This window comes from Prionailurus bengalensis, chromosome B3 (genome assembly GCF_016509475.1).
Source record: "Prionailurus bengalensis isolate Pbe53 chromosome B3, Fcat_Pben_1.1_paternal_pri, whole genome shotgun sequence".
Lineage (NCBI taxonomy): Eukaryota > Metazoa > Chordata > Mammalia > Carnivora > Felidae > Prionailurus > Prionailurus bengalensis.
The window spans coordinates 40646298-40669403 of NC_057355.1; the positions used below are offsets into that span (position 1 = coordinate 40646298).

A 23106-nucleotide genomic window follows, 5' to 3' on the forward strand; every position below is an offset into this window, starting at 1 on the left:
GACAATTTAATGTTAGGAGAATGTTCATTATATATTCATCTATAAACAAAGAAGATTACAAATATACATAGGTCCCAATTTGTTAAAACTAAAGCTATTACAAAAGTGTATCTATAATATAACAATCATAACAGTAGTTATCTCTGGGTGATTTATGATTTTATTCTTTGTGATTTATGTTTCTCTTTTCTGTTTCCCAGGTTTTCAATAAAAAGTTACTAATTTTTTTGAGAACTATAATTATTTTTTCAAAACTTCTTCATCACCGAAAATAGACATTCTGTAACCATTAAGCACTAATTCCCTGTTCCCTCTGCCCTCTGTCTCCTATTAACTCTATTCTACTTTCTGTCTCTATAAATTTGCCTATTCTAGATACCTCATATAAATTGAATCATATACTATTTATTCTTGTGTCTGTTCACTTAGCATGTTTTCATGGTTTATCTACATTATAGCAAGAATCAAAATTTCATTCCTTTTTATTGCTGAATAACATTCCATTGTTATACCACATTATGTTTATTCATCTGTTGGTGAATTTGGTTGTTTCTATTTTTTAGTTACTATGAATAATTTTGCTACCAATATTATATTTGTGTACAAGTTTTGTTTGAACACCTGTTTTTAATTAGCTGTGGTATATACCTAGGAATGGAATTGCTAGATCATATGTTAATTGTATGTTTAACTTTTTGAGGAACAACCACACTGTTTTCCAGAATGACTACAAGATTTTATGTTCCCATCTATAATCCAACAAGGGTTCCAATTTCTTCATATCTTCTCCAATACTTGTTATTTCCTTCCTTCCTTCCTTCCTTCCTTCCTTCCTTCCTTCCTTCCTTCCTTCCTTCCTCCCTCCCTCCCTCCCTCCCTCCCTCCCTTCCTTCCTTCCTTAATAGCCATCCCGTTAAGTGTGAAGTATCTCAGTGTGGTATCTCACTGTAGTTTCACTTTCCATTTCCCTTGTGATTAATAATTCTGAACATCTTTTCATGTGCTTATTGGTCATTAATACATCTTCTTTGGCAAAATGTTGACTCAAGTCCTCTGAGCTATTCTGAATTAGATTGGTTGGGCTTTTTGTTGTTGAGTTGTAGGAATTCTTTATATATACTGGATATAACCCCTTATCAGATACATGATTTGCAAATATTTTCTCTCATTCTGTTAGTTGTCTTTTTAACTCCCATCACAGTATATATTTCGATGAACAAAAGTTTTTAATTTCAATGGAATCAAATTTAACTATTTTTTTGTTCATTGCTCATGCTTTTGGTGTCATATCCTCAAAAGCAGGCATTTTTAAATCAGTAAAAAATGTAATTAAAAAATATCAGATGAAAAAATAGTTGCTAGTAGTAGGGGAGAAAATAGTTTACTGCCTCTCATTCTGAATTCAAAGCACAGTATAAAAAAGCTCAAAACGAAGACTGTTTTAAGCATCTACGTTCCCCTTCTTACTAGAACATGACCTAGTAGAGGATCTCTTGGTCAAAGGATACGTATAAAAGCTTCTCTACTTCAAAAAAAAAAAAAAAAGCAAAAAAGCTTCTCTACTTCCAACTTTCAACTTACTAAGTTTTAGAATAAAAACAAAGCTACCCCCTGGATCAAGAACTCATCAACTATGTCCACCATTTGCAGATGACATATCATTTGCAGAGTTTAAAAACAAATGGACTTAGCAACAGCCTTTTGGTACCAAACCATTTCATATGTTCTATGCAATTTACAATTGACCCCAAAGACTTAGGTCTTAAGGCAGAAACCATGGTAAAGGGATTTATTCCTGGATGTACAAACATCTGTTCTGTCTTCTATTATTATTTTTTGTAATGTTTATTTATTTTTGAGAGAGAGAGCATGAGCGAGCAGGGGAGGAGCAGAGAGAGAGGAAGACACCAAATCTGAAGCAGGCTCCAGGCTTTGAGCTGTTAGCACAGAGCCTGACATGGGGCTCAAACTCACAAACCGTGAGATCGTGACCTGAGCTGAAGTCAGACTTAAACTTAAATGATTGAGCCACATACACGCCCCTATCACCTGTTATTTTTTATTTTTATTTTTTTTTTAATTTTTTTTCAACGTTTATTTATTTTTGGGACAGAGAGAGACAGAGCATGAACGGGGGAGGGGCAGAGAGAGAGGGAGACACAGAATCAGAAACAGGCTCCAGGCTCTGAGCCGTCAGCCCAGAGCCTGACACGGGGCTCGAACTCACAGACCGCGAGATCGTGACCTGGCTGAAGTCGGACGCTTAACCGACTGCGCCACCCAGGCGCCCCTCACCTGTTATTTTTTAAATACCCTTGTTTCGTTTACTTTTTTTTCTCTTCTCTTTAAAAAAAAAAAAAGCGTGTCACCTTAAAAAAAGATTCCCTTGGGGGAGCCTACGTGGCTCAGTCAGTTAAACGTCTGACTCCTGATTTAGGATCAGGTCATGATCTCACAGTTTGTGGGTTTGAGCCCTGCTTTGGGCTCCATGCTGATAGTGCAGAGCCTACTTGGGATTCTTTCTCTCCCTCGCCCTCTGCCCCTCCCCCATGCACGCATGCGCCCTCTCTCTCTCAAAATAAATAAATAAAATTAAAAAGGTAATCCCTTTAAAAAAAAACAATTCCCTTGGAAGCTGTATTTCCTTAGTATGGTTAGAGAAAGAAAAAAGTGTTAAGCCTAATGTCCAGTGCTAATGGCAATGGTTAAAAATAAATGATTGCCAGTGACAGTCTTTACACTGATGCCAAAGTGTGGTACAATTTAGTCCTGTTCTCTAGAAGTTGAATATGCCTTCAGTTGTGCTCTTCTCTTTGCTTTCCTGGTAAAGTCCTCTTTATACTCCCCAGGCCTCATATTTGGGTCAAAGGTCTTTTTAGCTGCCTCTAAATGATCAAGAGCCTGTTAAGAGGGCTCCACATAGTTCTAATTTCTTTGTAAATGAAAATGGCAGACATGTTTTTCAACTGGTGCCTGGAGTGGGGGCAAGGAGGAGGAGGAGAAGGATACATCTGCAACAAATACCTCAAACTCCCAATCAATACTAATTTCAGTTTTTCTAGTCCTCTGTAGAGATGGTGGTAAAGGAAAGTAAGTCACAGTTTCTTAGAAACCTGTAAATATAGCTACATCTTGGGCTGGAGCTGTATCTCATAGGAAACTGGTAGGACCGAGAGGAAACAGAGTTACAAGAGGATGCCTATGAGGAAGGCTGGTTTGAAACTACTCCTACCTCTGTGAAAACCCCAACTATGGGAAGGTAGGAACTGTTTACTTCCATAGCTGATCTCTGGCCTACTGTCTAATGTTTAACCGTGCCATGTGATTAGAGATTATGAAAATTTTGAGCACCGTTTCTCCCAGGACTAAAGTTCAAACCAGAGATGTATGTAAAGGGTGAATATAAATTCACACAGAAATTCATGTGAGTTAGTCACCTTTAGAAATGAAAAGACTAAGGAAGATTAGGGCCATCTGTGGTTCATCTAGTAGCTAAGATTTTTTCCCCCCAAATTGGTTGTATTCTCAAAACTACTTTTTTTAAATGTTTATTTATTTTTGAGAGAGAGAGAGAGAGAGAGAGAGAGAGAGAGAGAGAGAGAGAGACAGAATAAGAAGGAGGCTCCAGGTTCTGAACTGTCAGCACAGAGCCCAACATGAGGCTTGAACCCACGAACCATGAGATTATGACCTGAGCCGAAGTCAGATGCTCAACCAACTGAGCCACCCAGGTGCCCTGAAAGCTATTCTTTTTTTATGGGTTTGCCATGTAGTAACATCAGGAATTTTGATACAGAGTGCCATATTTTAGGTAAAACTCTAGTCCTAAATTTGTCTACTGCAGTTCTGAAAATTATTAGAATACTTTACTATGCTATATATTCTTATGTCCTACCAAACCTCAAGCAGGCAGAAACTCAAATCGGCTTAACAGCAATATCCCCAGGTTTTTTGTTTTTGTTTTTTTAAATCTCACTTATCCTGGTAATCCATTCATCTGCAAGTCGGGGATTTGACTACAGGGAAGGATCAAATCATGTAGGAGTCTTCCAAAACCAGAAACCCAAAGGCAGAAGTGTGGTTATTATTCCCCTAGAGAAGATACTTCCAAAGAGAATCTATATTTCCCAGGAGACCTTTATTAATATTCTAAGTATAAATCTCTGAGGTTATCCAATAAAGCAATTTGGGATAAAGTCTTCTGCAGAAATGTTTAAAGCTTATGGAACAGTGGTTCCCCAATTTGGACACATGGGATATACCCTGAGATGATTACAAATACTGACACCTGGCTCCTACCTGCAGACATGGTGTTTTAGTTTAGCTGGGCAAAACGTGGGCATCAGGCCTTTCAATCCCTGTCTCCACATTCTAATGTGCAGCAAAATCTGGAAACCACTGTTACAAAAATGGTGTCTTCAAATTTTTCTGCCTTCAGTTCTGGGATTGACAGGAAACACAAATCCTAAGCCCTTATTTCTGGGATCTTTTGGGGCTGAATGAAACAGAGAAAGCACAAGGTAACACCCACCATGTTGGAACCATTTTCACATGACCATAGTATTTTCTCTCCACAGAATTTCAGGCAAAAGTATAATAGAGGGCCAGCTGAAACCACTGTGAAGCAAGTATCAATTTGGGGAGTTGTTAGGTAGATCTGTTATAGCTAGAACTATAAGCAGGCAAAGAACTGGTATAGGGTAGAGACGGAAGACCAAAGTGGGATATCTATCAAATGTAAACCACTCCACCCCCAGACTGTGGGGACGGGGAGGCTGGGGAGGAACAGGAAAGATCAAATACAACTCCTCCTCCCATCTAGAAGTTCCCACACCATGGAAACTTTGCATAAGTGCAACAAAGGCCGGTTTACCACACCCTGAAATCTCACACCCCCCTCCCTTTCTTCTTGATGAGGTAACCACACACTGTACCCACAGGGGGAGGCAGCTCAGCAGAGGTCATCGTGCCCTCAGTTATCCAGCTTGAGTCCTTGTCTGAAAGCTACTGGGAATAAGAAGGACGGTATCATCTCAGTGGGACAGCTTTGAAGACATACTTGCCTGAGGCTGTGATGGAATCATACCCGTCTACAGTTTCACTGCTTTATGGCCTAGCAGGAAGAACCAGGGTAAGAACATGACTAAGGGCTGGTCTACATGAGGCACTTTTCCTTTCAGCCTTCTTCAGCTAGAGGCTGACAGAAACAGCTAACTGCTGAAGCCTCTTTTTCTTTCTGGTAATCTCCACTTGGTATTTTCAGGGTTTGTTAACAGAGCAGAACCAAACCACATTGTAGGTCTCAGTGCCAAAAAGAGGGGAAATAGTAACACAGAGAGGAACGGTTGAGATCAGAGGGTGGATGTTCTTCTGCCCAGAGTAGCTCTGGGAAGCAGAGCCTCCTATAATCATAAACAGTTCTGGTTTCCTCCCTCTCTCTAATCTGTGACAATAATTATTCTCAAGTTTTGGGTGGCTTCTGTTATGGGCTGAGTTGTGTCCCCCCAAAACAGATATATTAAAGTCCTAACCCCGGATACCTCAGAATGTGATCTTATGTGGAAACAGGTTCTTTACAGAGGCAATCAAGTTAAAATGAGGTCATTTAAGTGGGCTCTAATCCAGTATGACTGGTGTCCTAATACAAAGGGGCAAGTTTGGACATACTGACAGATGCGCAAAGAGGGAAGAAGATGTGAAAGCGCACAGGGAGAAGACAGTCATGTGACTGCAGTGATGACATTTAGAAACCAATGGATGCCAAGGATTGCTGGCAAACACCAGAAGCTAGAAGAGGCAAGGAAACATTCTCCCCTCGAAACATCCGAGAAAGCACAGCCTTGCTAATAACCCCTTGATCTATGACTTCTGGCCTCCAGAACCATGTGACAATAAGTTTGTTTAAAAATTTTTGTTTATGTTTATTCATTTTTGAAAGACAGAGAGAGACAGAGCACAAGCAAGGGTGGGATGGAGAAAGAGGGGGACAAAGATTCTGAAACAGGCTCCAGGCTCTGAGCTGTCAGCACAGAGCCCAATGCGGGGCTCGAGCTCACAAACTGCGAGATCATGACCTGAGCAGAAGTCGGATGCTCAACCAACTGAGCCACCCAGGCGCCCCGACAATAAATTTGTTTTAAACCATCCAGGTTTTGGCACTTTGTTATAGTAGGCTTACGAGATACGGCCCCAAAGTAGACCTGGTGTTGATGAAATCAGTCAGATTCTACTTCAATTGGCCTCAGTGAATTACTGCTGCTAGCCAAGATTACAGTCTAGGTCAGTGGCTTTCAAATAGGGTGGGTGGAGAACAGTGGTGATGGCAGCAAATCATAATTTCTTGGGAAGCTATTTCATAATAAATGCCTAAGTTCTTTACTGAGGCCACTGATTCAGAATATGAGGAGTAAGGAATAGTTAACCTATCTTTTAAACAAGCTCCCCAAGTGATATCGTTGACTTGCTCTGATCTCATGTACCACTACACCACCCCCAACTGAGTAACACTAGCTTAAATGAAAGGATAAAACTCTGGGTCTTCCCCAAATTGACCTGTAGATTCACTGTAATCCCAATCAAATTCTCAGCAGTTTTTTTTTTTTTTTCATAAAAATTCACAGACTGATCCTAATATTTATATGAAAATGCAAGGCCAAGAATAGCCAAGGTAATCTTGAAGAAGCACAATAAAACTGAAGATACCAAGACTCATAAAGCCACAGTTAAGACAGCATAGTACTGACACAAGACTAGACAAATGGATGAGAGGAAAGAAAGAGTCCAGAAATAAACCCACACATATGTCATTTGATTTATGACAAATGAGACACTGCAGTGCAGTGGTGGGGAAAGGATGGCCTTTTCAATAACGTGCTAGGTAAATGAGGTATCCATATGGAAAAAGTAGAATCTTGACTCAACTCATACCCTAAACAAAAATCAATTTCATATAGACTGTAGATCCATATATGAAAATAAAAACAATATAGTTCTCAGAAAAATACATAGGAGAATATCTTTATTACCGTGGGAAAGGCAAAATTTTCTTAAACAGGACACAAAACACTAACTATATAAAAAAAACATAAACTAGACTTTATAAAAATGAAGAAACTTCCATTCGTGAAAAGGTAGCATTAAGAGAAACAACAAGATATAAAATAGAAGGTATTTATAATACATATATCTGATAAAGGACTCATAATCAGAACATACAAAAAATTCCCACAAATTCATAATAAAAAAGATACAACCCAATCCTAAAACGTAAAAGGTTTGAACATGTATTCTGTAAGATTTCCAAAGGCCAACAAGCACATAAAAAGACGCTCAATTTCATGATTTTCATGGCAATGCAAATTAATATCACAATGAGATACCATGCTATACAGCAAACAGGATGGCTAAAATAAGAAAGAAAAATAAGTTCAAGAGTTGGTAAGGATGCAGAGCAACCAGGATTATTTGGAAGTAGGAGTATAAACTGGTTCAGACACTCTGGGAAACTGGCAATATCTACTGGCACTGACAGTGTCCCCTAGACTCAGGAATTCCATTCCTAAGTATGTACAGAATAGGAATGGGTACATGTATTCCTCAAAAGACACATACAACAATTTCTGCAGCAGCATTTTACACAAAAACCCCAAACTGCAAACAATCCAAATGCTCATCTGCAACTGAATAGTGTTGAATTCACATAATAAGTATTATAAAATAATGAGAATCAACAAAGTATAACTACATGCAACAACATGGATAAATTTCACTGGCATAATGTGGAACAGCTAGACATAAAAAAGGTCATACTGTAATGATTTTATTTATATAATGTTCAAAATGGAGAACACTAATCTCTGATGCTGGCAGTCAGAAGTGATCTTTTTTTAAAGGGGTTAGCTATTGGAAGGGAAGTATGAAGGGGTTTCTGGGGTGGGGGTAATAATGCATTTCTTCATGTAGGTACTAATAACCAGAAAGTGGGTTCACTTGGAAAATTCAATGACCTGCATGCTTATAATTTGGGCACATATTTTTATTTCTATTATTGTTCAATAAGACATATTAACGTAAAAACAAATACACTTGGGTTTGTGACTCCTCCAGGATCAGCTGAGGTGCAAGCTAGTTCTGTACTTGGGGCAGTCTGCCCCAACTCCAGGGTAGCAAATCAGTCTAGTATGTAATGCAACAGCACTTGGGGGGATGGTAGGGGAGGGTTTCTACTTTCTTCATCCATTCTTCCTCCATACTGATACTTGATTCTGTTAGATTTTTAAATAGAATAATTCTAAGAAGCAGGCTAAAAGCTGAAAAGCAGAGGAGAGCTTGGTAAATGGGAATATGCACAGTATTTCAAGTGTACTGAATGATACAAGAAAATTTTCAAAAGATGGGGATAATCAGAGTCAAATAAGGAGAAGGCAGGTTGTTCACTGAATTAGTTCAGGGTTAAAAAGTTTCATTTGACTGTGAGTTCAATGGGGGTAGAAAAGTATTCGATAGCAGTCTTTTAGGCTTTTTAAAGACATACTAAACAGAAAATAGAGTACAGCTTGTGGGAGGGGGAACTACTCAATTTCTCACCATAGCCTTTTTGTCACAGAGCTTGTTGCTATGGAGAAGGCCATGAAGGCAGCAACTAGGGGAAATAAAGGATCTGGCAGGAGTAAGCACAGTGACAGTGGATTAAACAAAAATTCCTTGAGCAATTAGCAAGTAGCAGGGCCTATAAATGACACACTTTCCATTTTTTCCTAACCCCTACCCTTCTAAAAGTACATGGGCTTGGTTTGCCACTATAATTTAACTCAAATACAGAGAAGCCTGAATGGGCCTAACAAAGCCTAAGCCTGGCAGACAAAACACAGGCCATTTAGCAATGCTGCTTCATGCCAGGGGGAATCGGCTACCTACCCACCCCTATCCTGGGGAAATGATCTCCAGCTGCCTAAATTATAAAGTTGATGCCCTATGATTTCTTTGTTCTGTAAAGCCTGAGGGAGATAGGATAATGAAGTATCAGAAGAGGTATAGAACAGCCCCTTGTTTCATAAAGCAGTCAGAGGCAGAGAGAGAGAAGAGAGAGAAAGAGGGAGTTCTTACTGGTATCATTAAGAGGCAGCAGCAGCGACCTGGGAGCAAAGCTCTGCCTGAACTGGTTTGAAACTACTGCTGTGGGAGAAAAGGCTGGTTGCCAAGTTTGTTAATAGCTTCTGCCCATCATTGTTACAGCAGCTTTATCAACCAGGGCAGGGCCAGGACCTGTTTTTAGCAGTGTAAGCACTGAGACTGGAGGGTTCAACAACATCTTCCAGCAGATCTCACTACAACCAATGATTAACAAAGACAGTTCTCTCTTCTGTCCCACACAAATGATCACAGAATTGTAAATATCACAGCTGGAAGGACCACAGAGATATGCAGACCAACCCTCTCGTTTTATAAATGAGGACACTAAGGCCCGGACCAGTTAAATGGCCTTATACCTCTTGGAATCAAGAGCCAAAGCTATATTAACTGGGGCTAGTGATCAGCCCCAGTTTATACTAGACTGTATTTATTTCCTAGGTATCACTTACTGGGTTTCATACATAAGTATCAGGAACTAAATTATTTGTTAAAGGATGGCATTAATAACAAAGTAGGTCTGTCTCTGAGCCCATCTTAGTTCTTTTCCTGAAATATCAAAGAATTTCATTTGAAGCAACCTTGCCTATCTGCCAAGCCTGCAGTCTGGCCAACTGTACCACCCCCCTCTGTGCTTTGCTGGGCTGAGGGAGGTGGTAGGTGACAGCGCACAAAAGGACATCTCTCTCCCTTGGAGATTTAGTTTATTTTGCAATTTGCAAAATGAAACTCAAAAAAAAGTCTGTAAGTGAAAATTTTTCTTAGGGCTTCAGGATTTAAATATGTGACAGTGGGCAGATAACATAATCCAGAAAGGTATATAGACACATAACTGCCCCAAAGCATCTACTGGTTGTAAGCTGCTAGGTGGGAAAAATGTGTTGGCTGTTGTTTTGGGTGGGGGAGGGGTGAGAGAAAGTAAGTATTGATTTCCCTAATGTTTCCTTTGTGTGGCTGCTGTTGCCATGTGGTGGTCTGTTGCTATGAAGATTTGTGGTGCCAGACAATGGCTGCTAGGCTCCTCATGACTGTGCTATTGGTGGAGCTGTTTCTGCAGGAGTCAGGCTAGTAAGCAACTGGCTAAGCAGTGGAGAAAGCTTGGTCACTGTGCACCATGTCTTCCTCCAGGTAAGTGCTGCTTGAGGCAAGACTGAAGGTGAAGGAGCGTTAATTATAGCCAAGGAAAAAGAAAAAAAGCCGAGAACCAGTGTAACTTTCCAGTATAAATCTCTAAAATTAGATACTTCACAGTTCACACACATACTTTCCTACATCAGAATCACACAGAATAAAGCAAGGGTAACTACCAAGGTTACCATTTCCATGAAAGAAGATTAACAGACAGACCCTTCTTTTTAGTAAGAAGGATAAAGACCCACAGCCAGGATCTGCAATCAGATGAGGATGAAGAACTGCTGAGGCAGGTTCTCAGTGGAGCTACCACAGGCAAACTTACTTCCTGCTAAGCAAAACCACTGGCTATTACTCTGATAATGAGAAAACTGCAACCCATAGACCAAAGCACAAGGCAGAGTTTGAAGCAGGGCCAAATGTTCTCCCAGGTAATAAGGGCCAGAGTCATAGAAGTCACCCTGGGTCTGTGCAGATGTTGGCTATTTACCCATCCTCTTTATCCTCCCACATATTTACCCTTCTTTCTATCTCAGAGTATATTTACACTTTTAGAGTACATATAACGTAAAGATCATCTAGCCTCTATTGCAGTCCAATACAGTAAACCACTAGATACATGTGACTATTTAAATTTAATAATCCTCATCAACAAAACTAAAAGGCAACTGACAGAATGAGAGAAGATATGTGCAAATGACATATCAGATAAAGGGTTAGTATCTAAAATCTATAAAGAACTTATCAAACTCAATATCCAAAAACCAAAAATCCAGTGAAGGGATGGGCAAAAGACATGAACAAACAGTTTTCCAAAGACGGCATCCAGATGACTAACAGACACATGAAAAGATGCTCAACATTACTCCTCATCAGGGAAATACAAATCAAAACCACAATGAGATAGCACCTCACACCTGTCAGAATGGCTAAAATTAACAACTCAGGAAACAATAGCTGTTGGCAAGGATGCAGAGAAAGGGGAACCTTTTTGCACTGCTGGTGAGAATAAAACTGGTGCAGCCACTCTGGAAAACAGTATGGATGTTCCTCAAAAAATTAAAAATAGAGCTACCCTACAACCCAGCACTGGATAGTTATCCAAAGGATACAAAAACACTGATTCAAAGGGGCACATGCACCCCAATGTTTATAGCAGCACTATCAACAATAGCCAAATCATGGAAAGAACCCAAATATCCATCGACTGATGAATGGATAAAGAAGATGTGGTGTGTACATGTGTGTGTATACATATATACAATGGAATATTACTCAGCAATCAAAAAGAATGAAATCTTGCCATTTGCAACAACATGGACAGAACTGGAATTTATTATGCTAAGTGAAATAAGTCAGAGAAAGATAAATACCATATGATTTTAGTCATACATGGAATTAAAAAAAAAACAGATGAACACACGGGAAAAAAAAGGGAAAAATAAGATAAAAACAGGGAGGGAGGCAAACCATAAGAGAGTTTTAAACACAGAGAATAAATTGAGAGTTGCTAGAGGGGTGCTGGGAGGAGGGCTGGGCTAAATGTGTGATGGGCATTAAGGAGGGCACTTGTTGGGATGAGCAGTGGGTATTATATGTAAGTGGTGAATCACTGAATTCTACTCCTGAAACTATTATTATACTATATGTTAACTAACTTGGGTTTAAATAAAAAAAATTATCCTCAGTATCATGTGCCACATTTTAGGGTGCTCAATATCACATATGACTAGACTACCATTTTGGAACAGCTTATTTCCAACACAAGAAGTTTTACTGAATAGTATACATCTAACCCAAGCCCTCATAAATTAGAAATCTAAGGCCAGGAGAAGTTAAGAGGCTTACCCAAGCTGACACAGCTAGCTAAAGGTATGATTTGTTCTGGAATCCAACTTTCCTGACACTAGTTCAGATATCTGTTCTATACTATAATGCCTTTAAGACACTATTAGTCCTTGAAACAGTTACTCTCAAACAGTTCCCAACAATCTTAGTTATTGAATAAAAATGTGGAGGTGGGGGTGCCTAGTCTCTCTAGGTGTACTTGTGCATATATATGACAAAACCTTTAACAAGTGCAAAAACTAAAAATGCCTTCCTCCCCACCAAATCTTTAAGCTAGAGTTCAGCTTTGGAAGATGGACCAAATGTATCATATAGCTTTTCAGAGTATACAAGGGAGTTGCCCTCACTTCAGCTTCAAAAACATCATCTTTTAAAAAACTTATTCTTGGGGCGCCTGGGTGGCGCAGTCGGTTAAGCGTCCGACTTCAGCCAGGTCACGATCTCGCGGTCCGTGAGTTCGAGCCCCGCGTCAGGCTCTGGGCTGATGGCTCAGAGCCTGGAGCCTGTTTCCAATTCTGTGTCTCCCTCTCTCTCTGCCCCTCCCCCGTTCATGCTCTGTCTCTCTCTGTCCCAAAAATAAATAAACATTGAAAAAAAAAATTTAAAAAATAAAAAAATAAAAAAAATAAAAAACTTATTCTTATTTATTTATTTATTTATTTATTTTTAAGAGAGTGAACAAGGGGAGAGGGGCAGAGGAGGCGAGAGAGAGATAATCCCAAGTAGGCTTCACACTGAGGAGCATTAAGAGGCTCCTGCTTAAGAGCATGAAGACAGAAGGAATTGGGCTAATGAATCTTGAGAATGAGGCAAGTATTGGGAAGTGTGAATATAATAGGGAGATGAAGGGATTGCTAAACAGTACTGTGAGCTCAGCTTATGTCAGCTAGCATATACTTGCCTCAAAAGCAGCCGGGTTTTGTAGGATCAGGAGTTGAAAAATGAGAGTGGAGATTTCTTGAATTGGGGAGTGGCAAGGAGAGTCGGGTTTTTTTGTTTGCTTGTTTGTTGTTTTTTTAGAAAACAAATCTATTAAACAAGTGTATAATGAAATTTCATCATTGGTATTAAAATTTTTTAGTTTTCATTCTCATGACTGTTCATTTTTAAGATGAACTAGTATGGATGGATCCATACTGATTCCAAGGTCTAACACTTAAAAGATGGAAGGTCCTTATTGGTGACCTAATTCAACTTTACTTAAGAGATGAGGGAACTAAGGACCAAAGAAGTTAAGGAACTTGCCCAAGGTCACAATCATAACAGCAGATGTATACAGCTCACCTGGTTTTCACACCAAGTGCTCTTTTTGCTATATTACAAATTCTTCCAGGAAGCACATTTGCCAAAGTAATGCTACCATTAGTGTGGCTGCTTAAGAAGGAAAACTTACAGGGGCGCCTGGGTGGCTCGGTCGGTTAAGCGTCCGACTTCGGCTCAGGTCATGATCTCACGGTCCGTGGGTTCAAGCCCCGTGTTGGGCTCTGTGCTGACTGCTCAGAGCCTGGAGCCTGTTTCAGATTCTGTGTCTCCCTCTCTCTGTGACCCTCCCCCGTGCATGCTCTGTCTCTCTCTGTCTCAAAAATAAATAAACATTAAAAAAAAAATTCTTTTTAAAAAAAGAAGGAAAACTTACAGCATCTCCTGGAATTTTTTTTTAAGTTTATTTATTTATTGACAAAGAGAGAGAGAGAGGGAGGGAGACAGAATGAGTGGGGGAGGAGGGAAGGGGGAGGGAGGGAGGGAGGGGGAGAGAGAGAGAGAGGGAGAATATCCCAAGCAGGCTTTGCACTCATCACTGAGCCCGACATGGGGCTAGATCTCACAACCATGAGATCATAACCTGAGCTGAAATCAAGAGTTGGGACACTTAACTGAGACACCCAGGTACCCCTAGCATCTCCTAAAATTCTTTTTTTTTTTTTAATGTTTATTTATTTTTGAGACTGAGTGTAAGTGGGAGAAGGGCAGAGAGAGAGGGGGACAGAGGATCCAAAGTGGACTCTGTGATGACAGTGGTGAGCCCAACATGGGGCTCGAACTCATGGATCGCGAGATCATGACCTGAGCTGAAGTCAGGCATTTAACCAACTGAGCCACCCAGGTGCCCCTCTTTTTTTATGTTTATTTTTTTTATTTTTGAGAGAGAGAGAGAGAGAGAGAGAGAGAGAGAGAGAGAGAATCCAAAGTGGACTCTGTACTGACAGCAGAGCCTGATACAAGGCTTGAACTCATGAACCATGAGATCATGACCTGAGCCAAAATTAAGAGTTAGTCACTTTAACTGACTGAGCCACCCACACACCCCAGCCTGTCTTCCTTAAAAGCACCAGCCAAGCCAGGAAGCAATTTTGCCTCAGCAAAAGTATATGGTCTGCCTTAAGACTTCTTATACACTGTTTCTGGGGCTTTGTATTAAAGTAAGCCTTGTGAACTAGGAATGGACTTGGGACCTATTATTTCAATTTGAAGTGGGGTGGGACAAAGTGAAATCAGGTGGAATCAGACCTCTGTATAAATGCTAAGTCTCAAAAAAAGCCAAGGAAAACATTCCAAGTTATACTTGGGTCTTAACAGTACTAAGGTTGAGCCTAGTCAAGGAGGATCTTTGCAGTGCTGGCTGTATTGTGGACAGCCTAAAAAGAGATGGAATCTGCAAGAATTTAAAAATGTCTCCAAGGCAAGGTTTGCACTGAGAGTGAAGAAGGAAGCAACACTGCACGACAGGTAGGCAAAGAAACCAGGAAGAATTGAGGCCATGACCCCTACACCTGTTCTCAGCAAGGTGGCTCAGTTCTACAGGGACCTCATGATCCTCCATTTCCCTCAGAGGCCAAGCATTCACAGCTTCTTTCTAAGCTCTTAGGGTTTTTCCATTTGAAGATAGTAGTTTGCTGGGCAAAGAGACAGACACAAGCACAAAGAGTCGGGTAGCAGACAAAAAGCCTAGGAGGCTGAAGGATTTTTTTTAAAAAGTATCTGTACATAGATCTTATTATTAACTTGAAGACTGACTCAGTATACTAGATCTTATAGATCTGCAGAGAAAGATCTTTGCAGGAAATCTCTGTTACCTGAAGATGAAAAGGAATGTAAACCAACTCTGATCCCAGTTCAGACCTTTGCCAACTGACAGTTCAGGTGAAGGCCCTTTGGGAGAGGCAGAAAGCAGAGGAGAAAATCTATAATTGCAGACAAGTTCCCTTTCCCTTGCGATGAATGAGAAAAAAAAAAAAAAAAAAAAAAAAAGAGGAGAGGTACTAAGCCCTGGAACACAATATAGGAAATGAGAGAAAATATGGTATTAAAAGTAGGAGAATTAAAAATCTTATAGATATAAATAAATGAGTGATCTCAAACCTGGTGAAAATAGTACTTATTCTGAGTTTCAGAGGTCTAGAATTTTGTAAAGTATTTGATATGATTTCTCAGTTCAAACAATATTACAGTATCTATAATATTAACAAAGATCTACAAATGACAACTAGATGTAACATTCATTCACTCAAATATTTTTGAGGGCCTACTATAGCTACCAAGTATTAAGTATTAGATATTCAATGGTGAGCAAAACAGAGTCCCTGGGCTCACAGAATTCTAAAACAGTGGAAGAGACAGACATTAACAGAAAAATATCATTCTATAAAATTGCAAACTGTGATAACTACTGTGAAATAAAACGCAGGTGCATTCAAAATGTACAACAGGGGAACTTGGTAATAAGCTGCCAGGTACAACATGAGAGTCAGAGCAAACAACTAAAAAAAAACAGGGGCGCCTGGGTGGCTCAGTTGGTTAAACATCTGACTTCAGCTCAGGTCATGATCTCGCAGTTCATGAGTTCGAGCCCAGCATCAGGGTCTGTGCTGACAGCTCAGAGCCTGGAGCCTGCTTCAGATTCCATATCTCCCTCTCTCTCTGTCCCTCCCCTGCTTGCATTCTGTCTCTGTCTCTCTCAAAAACAAATAAACATTAAACAAAAAATTAAAAAATTATAAAAAAATAAAAAACAAACAAATAAACCCCCCCAAAAACCTGTGCTACTATCTCCTTGGCATGGAGGGAGAACAGGGACTCTCAGATAAAAAGGTATCCATTGGGGGCGCCTGGGTGGCTCAGTTGGTTGAGTGTCTGACTTTGGCTCAGGTCATGATCTCATGGCTCGTGAGTTCAAGCCCCACATTGAGCTCTGTGCTGACAGCTCAGAGCCTGGAGCCTGCTTCACATTCTGTGTCCCTCTCTCACTCTGCCCCTGCTCATTCTCTCTCTCTCTCTCTCTCTCTCTCTCTCTCTCTCTCAAGAATAAATAAACATTAAAAAAAAAAAAGGGTATCCATTATTCTCAGGAGAGTGAAAGGGTTAGTGCCTCACATTCTTACAAAGTTTTCATCGGTTAACATATATGAAAAGCAACTTGCTCTTGGAGGAAAGTCACCATCATAAAGATGGACAGAATAAATAGGCAGGAAATTGATGTCTTCTATCTTCAATATACTGAGGCAAGAGGCCCTGAAGGCTGGTTGGTGTCAAAGAGCTGTGGGCTGGATATGTTTGTCATTCCAACAGATTCTGTGGCTATTCAGACCTTTGGCCAAAGGCAAATGACATTTTCAAAATTAGAGATAGCCACTTGTGATTTCCAGACTGTCTACTGAATGCACATATCCAGAGTCAACCTCTAGGGTCAACCCCTCTCTCCACTGTCTCTGCATCAGTTTCTAACACAAGAGAAAAAAAAAATTTTTTTTGGCATCATGGTCTCAGGCACACAATAAAACCTATCAGCAATGTTATTCTGAAAACTGAAGCTTTACTATATTGTTATCAACAAGAAAGCCAAAAACAGAATTCTTAACCTGTGTCACATCAATACCTACTGCATGACAGACTTTAAATAAATACTGAATCACAACAAAATATTCAGAGGAACAGACTTTAATTAGAATGACCAGAATGAAATGCTTGAATTTCCATGGGCAAACTGACAAGATAGCTTATGATAATTAGAGATAATGAGCTGTGCTCCTCTGGGCCTCTAAACTTCAGAGTGGGGATGCTTTCAAAGTCTGGTTACTGATGCAGAGACCTGATGGGACTCTGAGGCCCAGCCTCTATAAACATACTCTGTATAAACATACTTTGACAAGAACTTGGAATCTTTATAAAAAGAATCTATGTGCTGAAATCAAATTGCCACAGATGGTACCAAGGGATCAGAAATACCTGGTCAAGTCCCTTCACACAACTATGTTTTCAGGTTTATGAACTTCTAAAATAGAAGAGACTCTGTTCTCAGGGGCAAATGGAACATACAAGAAGTCTGGATGGTAGCCTCAGGCAGAAGCACCCTGCAGTGAGCCAACTGCTTAGTGGATGCCTGAAAACAAGACCATGTAAACATTTCCCTGTTGCCTAGGCCTATAAAATCTGTACTAAGTGACAGATGCATGAAGTGAAGTGGGTGGCTGGGCAATGAGGCAACCAGTGGGAAGGAGCTGGCTGCACCTCCAGGTGTTAAAAAAGGCAAGAGTTGCATATTCAATGAGCCAACAATAAGTCAATTTAAGAGTGACTGTTTTCCATTTCCTTGACTCCCACAGCTGTCCTTTTATTACTTTTTTCTCTAGAAGCCTGACCCAAAAGTTCATTTACATTCAAATTCTCCCATATAAAATGATAAAGAGGAGTATGGAGAGTAGAGACACAGTGTGAATTACCTGGCCAGCACTTAACAAATGACTGCTTAAATGCCAGGGCCAACAATGTGGATACCCATAAAAGAGAGATAATTAATTTTAAAAACTGGCAATCTTGGGAGACCTCAGTGTTGGGCTCAGTGGGTTAAGCCTCCACTCCTGATTTCAGCTCAGGTCATGACCTCACGGTTCGCAGCATCAAGCCCTGCACTGGTGGAGCCTGCTTGGGATTCTCTCTCTTCCGCTCCCTCTCTGCTCCTCTCCTGCTCCTACTGTCTCTCTCAAAATAAATAAATAAACTTTAAACAAACACAATGGCAATCTCCAGAAGCTGCGCAATTTTACTGAGAAGTTTGCTGTGATCTCCTGGGTAAGTGTCACTAGCAAACTATGGTCACTTGAGACTCCTAATAAATACTTGGTGTTATTTACAACGATAAGCCCCTGTTGGCAGAAGCAGGTTGAGAAGAGATGGGAAAAGACGCACATAGCACTTACCATCTTCTGTTTCCTGCCACACGATGCCCTCGAGGTTGACGCTTGTTCCAGGTTCACAGGGGCCCAGGCACTCAGGCTCTGTAGCTAGAGCCACATCACATGTGTTGACCCCAACTGATCTGGTACGAACCATGATCTGCTCACAGGGGGAGGAGATGTCATTATTGACCACTGGTACCAAAAGGTGCAGTGGCAGCACTGCTGGTGTAGAGACAGGGGACTCCATCTGTAGGGGAAGAGAAGTAGTAGCTGAGTGGCAGAGAGAACATTTAGAGGAAATACCTTCTCTGTATTTAATCTAGTCCTACATTCTTTCCTGCCAGTGTGGAAGGCTCTAAATATAAGACTTTGGTCTGTCCTTTCAAGTTCTAGCTCATGATACCAGTACAAATCTAATGGTTTATATGAGCGCACCCTGTGGTAGAAGCTCTATTTCTTATTAACGATCTTCCTCACAAATGGTGCTTGGCCAAAAGTGTATTAAAAAATGTGGGGGAAGGAAAGCGGAAAAAATAGTTTCAAACAACAGAGAGGGAGGCAAACCATAAGAGTCTCTTAAATATAGAAAACAAACTGAGGGTTGATGGGGGTGGAGAGCGGGGGAGAGGGGAAAAGGGGTGATGGGCATCGAGGAGGGCACTTGTTGGGATGAGCATTGGGTGTTGTATGTAAGTGATGAATCATGAGAATCTACCCCCAAAACCAAGAATACATTGAATACACTGTATATTAGCCAACTTGACAATAAATTGTATTTAAAAAAAATCTTGTCTCATTTAAAAATCTCCAGTGATAGAGAACCAGGTCCAGATTTCAACAGTAATAGAGCACATAGATTGATGACAACAAAAAGGTTTCTGAGGCATGTTCTACTGCCACCACTATCTTTCCCACCAATCTATCATTCAACAAATAATACATTAATCATGTATAAAATCCAAGAATACAGGTAGGGATAAAAAAGGAAAAAAATATCTAGATTCCAGGAATGTCACTTTAAGAAGACTAGAACTTCAATTCATCTTTAGCTAGGACATCTACTTAAAAGTTATAAGAGGGCTAGGAGCAACTGATGGGGGTTTCTAACACTTAGAGATTACAACAGCGACTGGTTAGTAAGAATGGCATTTTGGAGCAAGAATGTAACATCAAATTTATCTGTAACAAATAGCAGGTGCTGTTAGGACCCAGAAGCCTATTCATGGCAGTCTGTAGATGAAGCTGATCACACACATGCACAGACAGAAATAGGTGAGCACAAGGACCAGCATCTACCTCTAAAACTAGAATCTCGGGGAGCTTGGGTGGCTCAGTTGGTTAAGCATGTGACCTCGGTCTGGGTCATGATCTCACTGTTCCTGAGTTTGAGCCCCATGTCAGGCTCTGTGCTAACAGCTTCAGAGCCTGGAGCCTGTTTCAGATTCTGTGTGTCCCTCTCTCTCTGTCCCTCCCCCACTCACGCTCTGCCTCCATCTCTCAAAAATAAACATTAAAAAACTTTTTTAAAACTAGAATCTCTCACAAGAGTACAATTACTTAGAAACCAATAATTCAACATATCCAGAGTTCAAAGTTGTAATATGGAGGATAATAATCTTTTAACTCTTTAAATCCTAGCATTTATCAGACTGACAAAGTACCTGAATCTACACTGCCCAAATCCTAACGGAACACAGTGTCCTGCATATGCAAAAGCACTCAATTCACACACTGACTAATCTTCCCTGAAGATTAAGTATGATACCAGTCAGCAAACCTAGAAAATAAGAGTCAAGGATTGGGACCCTCTTCCTCTTGTGAAAGATTTTTTCTTTCTTTCTTTTTTTTTTTTAAGTCCAGTTTGAATGTACTCCTTCAACAGACCTACATCCAGAGAGTTACATATGTACCCACAAACCAAGCTGCTGGACAGGTCTGCAACAGAACTCTGGTTCTGAAACAGTTTACTGAATGACCACTGCTATACCTGTAACCCACCTCTCTAACACAGGTGCGTGTGTGTGTACGTACGTACACACACACACACACACACACACACACACACACCTCTAGAAGCTGAGATCTGGGTACTATATCTACTCTCTGCAGTTAGTTAGCTCTGACTTCCTGGCTTAGAGGTCATTGCTATTTGTGAATCATCACTGTCAAGAGTCCACTGAATGCTAGAACACGGATTCTGATTAATTCTGGTTCCTGAAAAGCTGCCAAAACATTATCCTTGTCTGCTTGGCAGGAACCCCCCACCCCTATACTTCCCTAACTCCACCTTTTTCATAAAATGAAAGTTGAAGCCCATATAATGAATTTTCTGCATTATGGTCAATGCCAAAAGGCTTTTTTGGCTTCTTTTTGCACTCTTGAAAATCAGGGACTGATCATTTTATTTGGCAACCTTCCTGGGATGTGGTAGATTCCTAAAAGACTCTTTAAAATTTCTATACACAGATTTGAAAGTAAAAACACAGAAAAAGTTAAGTTCAACTCTATGACTCCTGTATATGGCTGGAATCTGGCTCTAATATCTAGCCCTTTCAGCAATGCTTCAAGAAGATAGCTAGTAACTCTTTGGAAAGAAAGTTTCTTGGAGATTTTACCCCTGAGAATTACTAAAAAGGGAAAATTAGAGACAGAGTATACACAGATCATCTTTACTCTTGGCCTCACCTCTGTTTTTCTATTTTTTTTTCTTCTGGGGAAAACTGAGACAAAAACAATTTCATAATCAGTATGTGCATTTCCTTTGCTTAGGGTTTGTTCTCTCCTCATAGGGCTTGATCCTGTGAATCATGAAATCATGACCTGGGCTGAGATCAAGAGTTAGATGCTTAACTGATGGAGTCACCCAGGAGCCCCAAGTTTGTTTTCTTTTCTATACCATTCTTCTACTAGCAAGAGAAATTCCTGCAAGGTCCTCTTTCTTGGACACAGAGGTTGGCCTAGATCTTTTAGGTCATTTCTCTGAACTTTCTCATTCCCTCATGTGACCATATCCTGTTACTAACCTGTTCCATTGCTAAGGCAGCAATTCCAAGCACAGAAGGAGGTAAGTCCCCAGGGAGTCAGTCAGTCAGTCTCTCTCTCTCTCTCTCTCTCTCTCTCTCTCTCTCTCTCTCCCCCCCCCCCCCCCCCCCCCCCCCCCCCTCTCTTTCTCTTTCTCTCTCTCAGCTATCAAGGACAGCTGTTTTCTACAAGTGGTTTCATTTCCTGCTAGGTTATTCAGTGCTTATGGGAGACCAGGAAGAAAAGAAGCTACTAACACTGTACATGAAGCCAAGCCTCCAGTTCTATACTGACAGATCCAGAAAACAAGATCTAAGATGGGTAACTAGGAGACACCCCTGTTGCATTCAGTTTGCCAAATTAAACCCTGCTACAGAATATGTGGAGAGAAGGAACTTAGCTGAACTGATTAGAAAAATAGAACTAATATACAAAGAGCCAACTGACATGTATATGCAACAAACTGCTCTTACTGCTCAGAGATACTAAGTAGAATTCAGGAGCTCTGTTTGTGTGAGGATGATTTATTTAGTCAGTTAATTAATTAAAAGAAATCTGGGGGTGGAGAGAAGTGAAGAAATCCACCTATGGGTTTGGAACTATTCAGTTTCCTACTTTGCAACAGAAATCTGAGGAGAAATCACAGAGCAACACAATAATGTTTAATTACAGCTCCAGCTCTACTAATTACCATTTGGTCACATCTATAATCTACATTAAGCCATACTGTATAATAAGCACCTCTGTGATATTCATCTAATAACTGAGGTGGCTTTATGGGATTTCACATTCTACTATTCACTGGAACAAACACAGTTTCATTTACCACTCTCCAGGAGAGGATAAATCAGAAAAGGACTTTTTTGCCACCTCTCCCATATTCCTAGGATACAAGAGCAGGAATTGTCAGGAGACTGGGGACAGGAGAGAAAATTAAGTAACAGGAATATAAAAAGTTAAAGTCATTAAATACCTTAATAGCTACAACAACAATAAAAGCTGGGCCAATTCTTAGTCTCTGAAATGCTAAGGAGTGCCAACCTGGCTCCCGGACTCAATGAATGGGGACATAAACAAGACAAAATTAAAACTTGAAAAGAGAGGATTTGAAGTTGGAGATATCTGAAGTTTCCCAACAGTTCATGTCCTTTACCTTTTAATGATACTTCTTTTCAATTCACCTTTAGATATTAGTCTTAATAGCACCTATTAGAGATCTAAGTGCTGATAGGCAGGTGACGCAGAAATGAGGACTGGAGAGAATAAAGAAAGGCCAGAGCCATTAATCTCCCCACAAGAAGTAATTATACACTGCCTTCAGCTGCCTCCCACACAAGAGAGGCACTGATGGCAGAAAAATTTCAAGGCTGCAATATAATTTTGGGGGTAGGAAATGCAGCGAAGAAATACTTGGGACAGATTCTTCCCTCTCTACTTCTCAGGAGTCTGGTATCTTCACATTCAGAGTCAAAAGGCAGAAAGGAAGTCTACCAATAACTGCAGTAACTCTAAGAAAATTGCTTTATCCAAGAATGAAAGATAATTGGAGATAATGGCTACATAAGTGTTCAGATTTATTCAGAATGATCGGATAAGATTATGTAGAATCAAATATTTTTTTAAGTTTATTTATTTATTTTGAGAAAGAGTGCGTGGGGGAAAGGGCAGAGAGAGGGAGAATCCCAAGCAGGCTCCACTTTGTCAGCAAGAGCCCAATTGCAGGGCTCAAACTTATGAAACTGTGAGATCATGACCCGAGCCAAAATCAACAGTTGGACGCCTAACTGACCAAGCCACCCAGGTG

At 40.3% G+C, this 23106-nt stretch overlaps 1 protein-coding gene and 1 long non-coding RNA gene across 2 annotated transcripts in view; one reads left to right on the forward strand and one right to left on the reverse strand.

Moving 5' to 3' along the window:
* The window catches only part of ZNF609 (zinc finger protein 609), a 211479-nt gene that overhangs the window by 40988 nt on the left and 147385 nt on the right, over nt 1-23106 (reverse strand). Inside the window, exon 3 of the mRNA XM_043555183.1 lies at nt 18303-18528. Within this exon, the coding sequence (XP_043411118.1) occupies nt 18303-18528 (226 nt within the window). The remainder of the gene's footprint in view (nt 1-18302; nt 18529-23106) is intronic.
* On the forward strand, nt 4804-5913 carry LOC122468528. The gene is made up of 2 exons (XR_006293269.1): nt 4804-5131; nt 5650-5913. It is a non-coding gene; the product is annotated as an uncharacterized LOC122468528 (long non-coding RNA).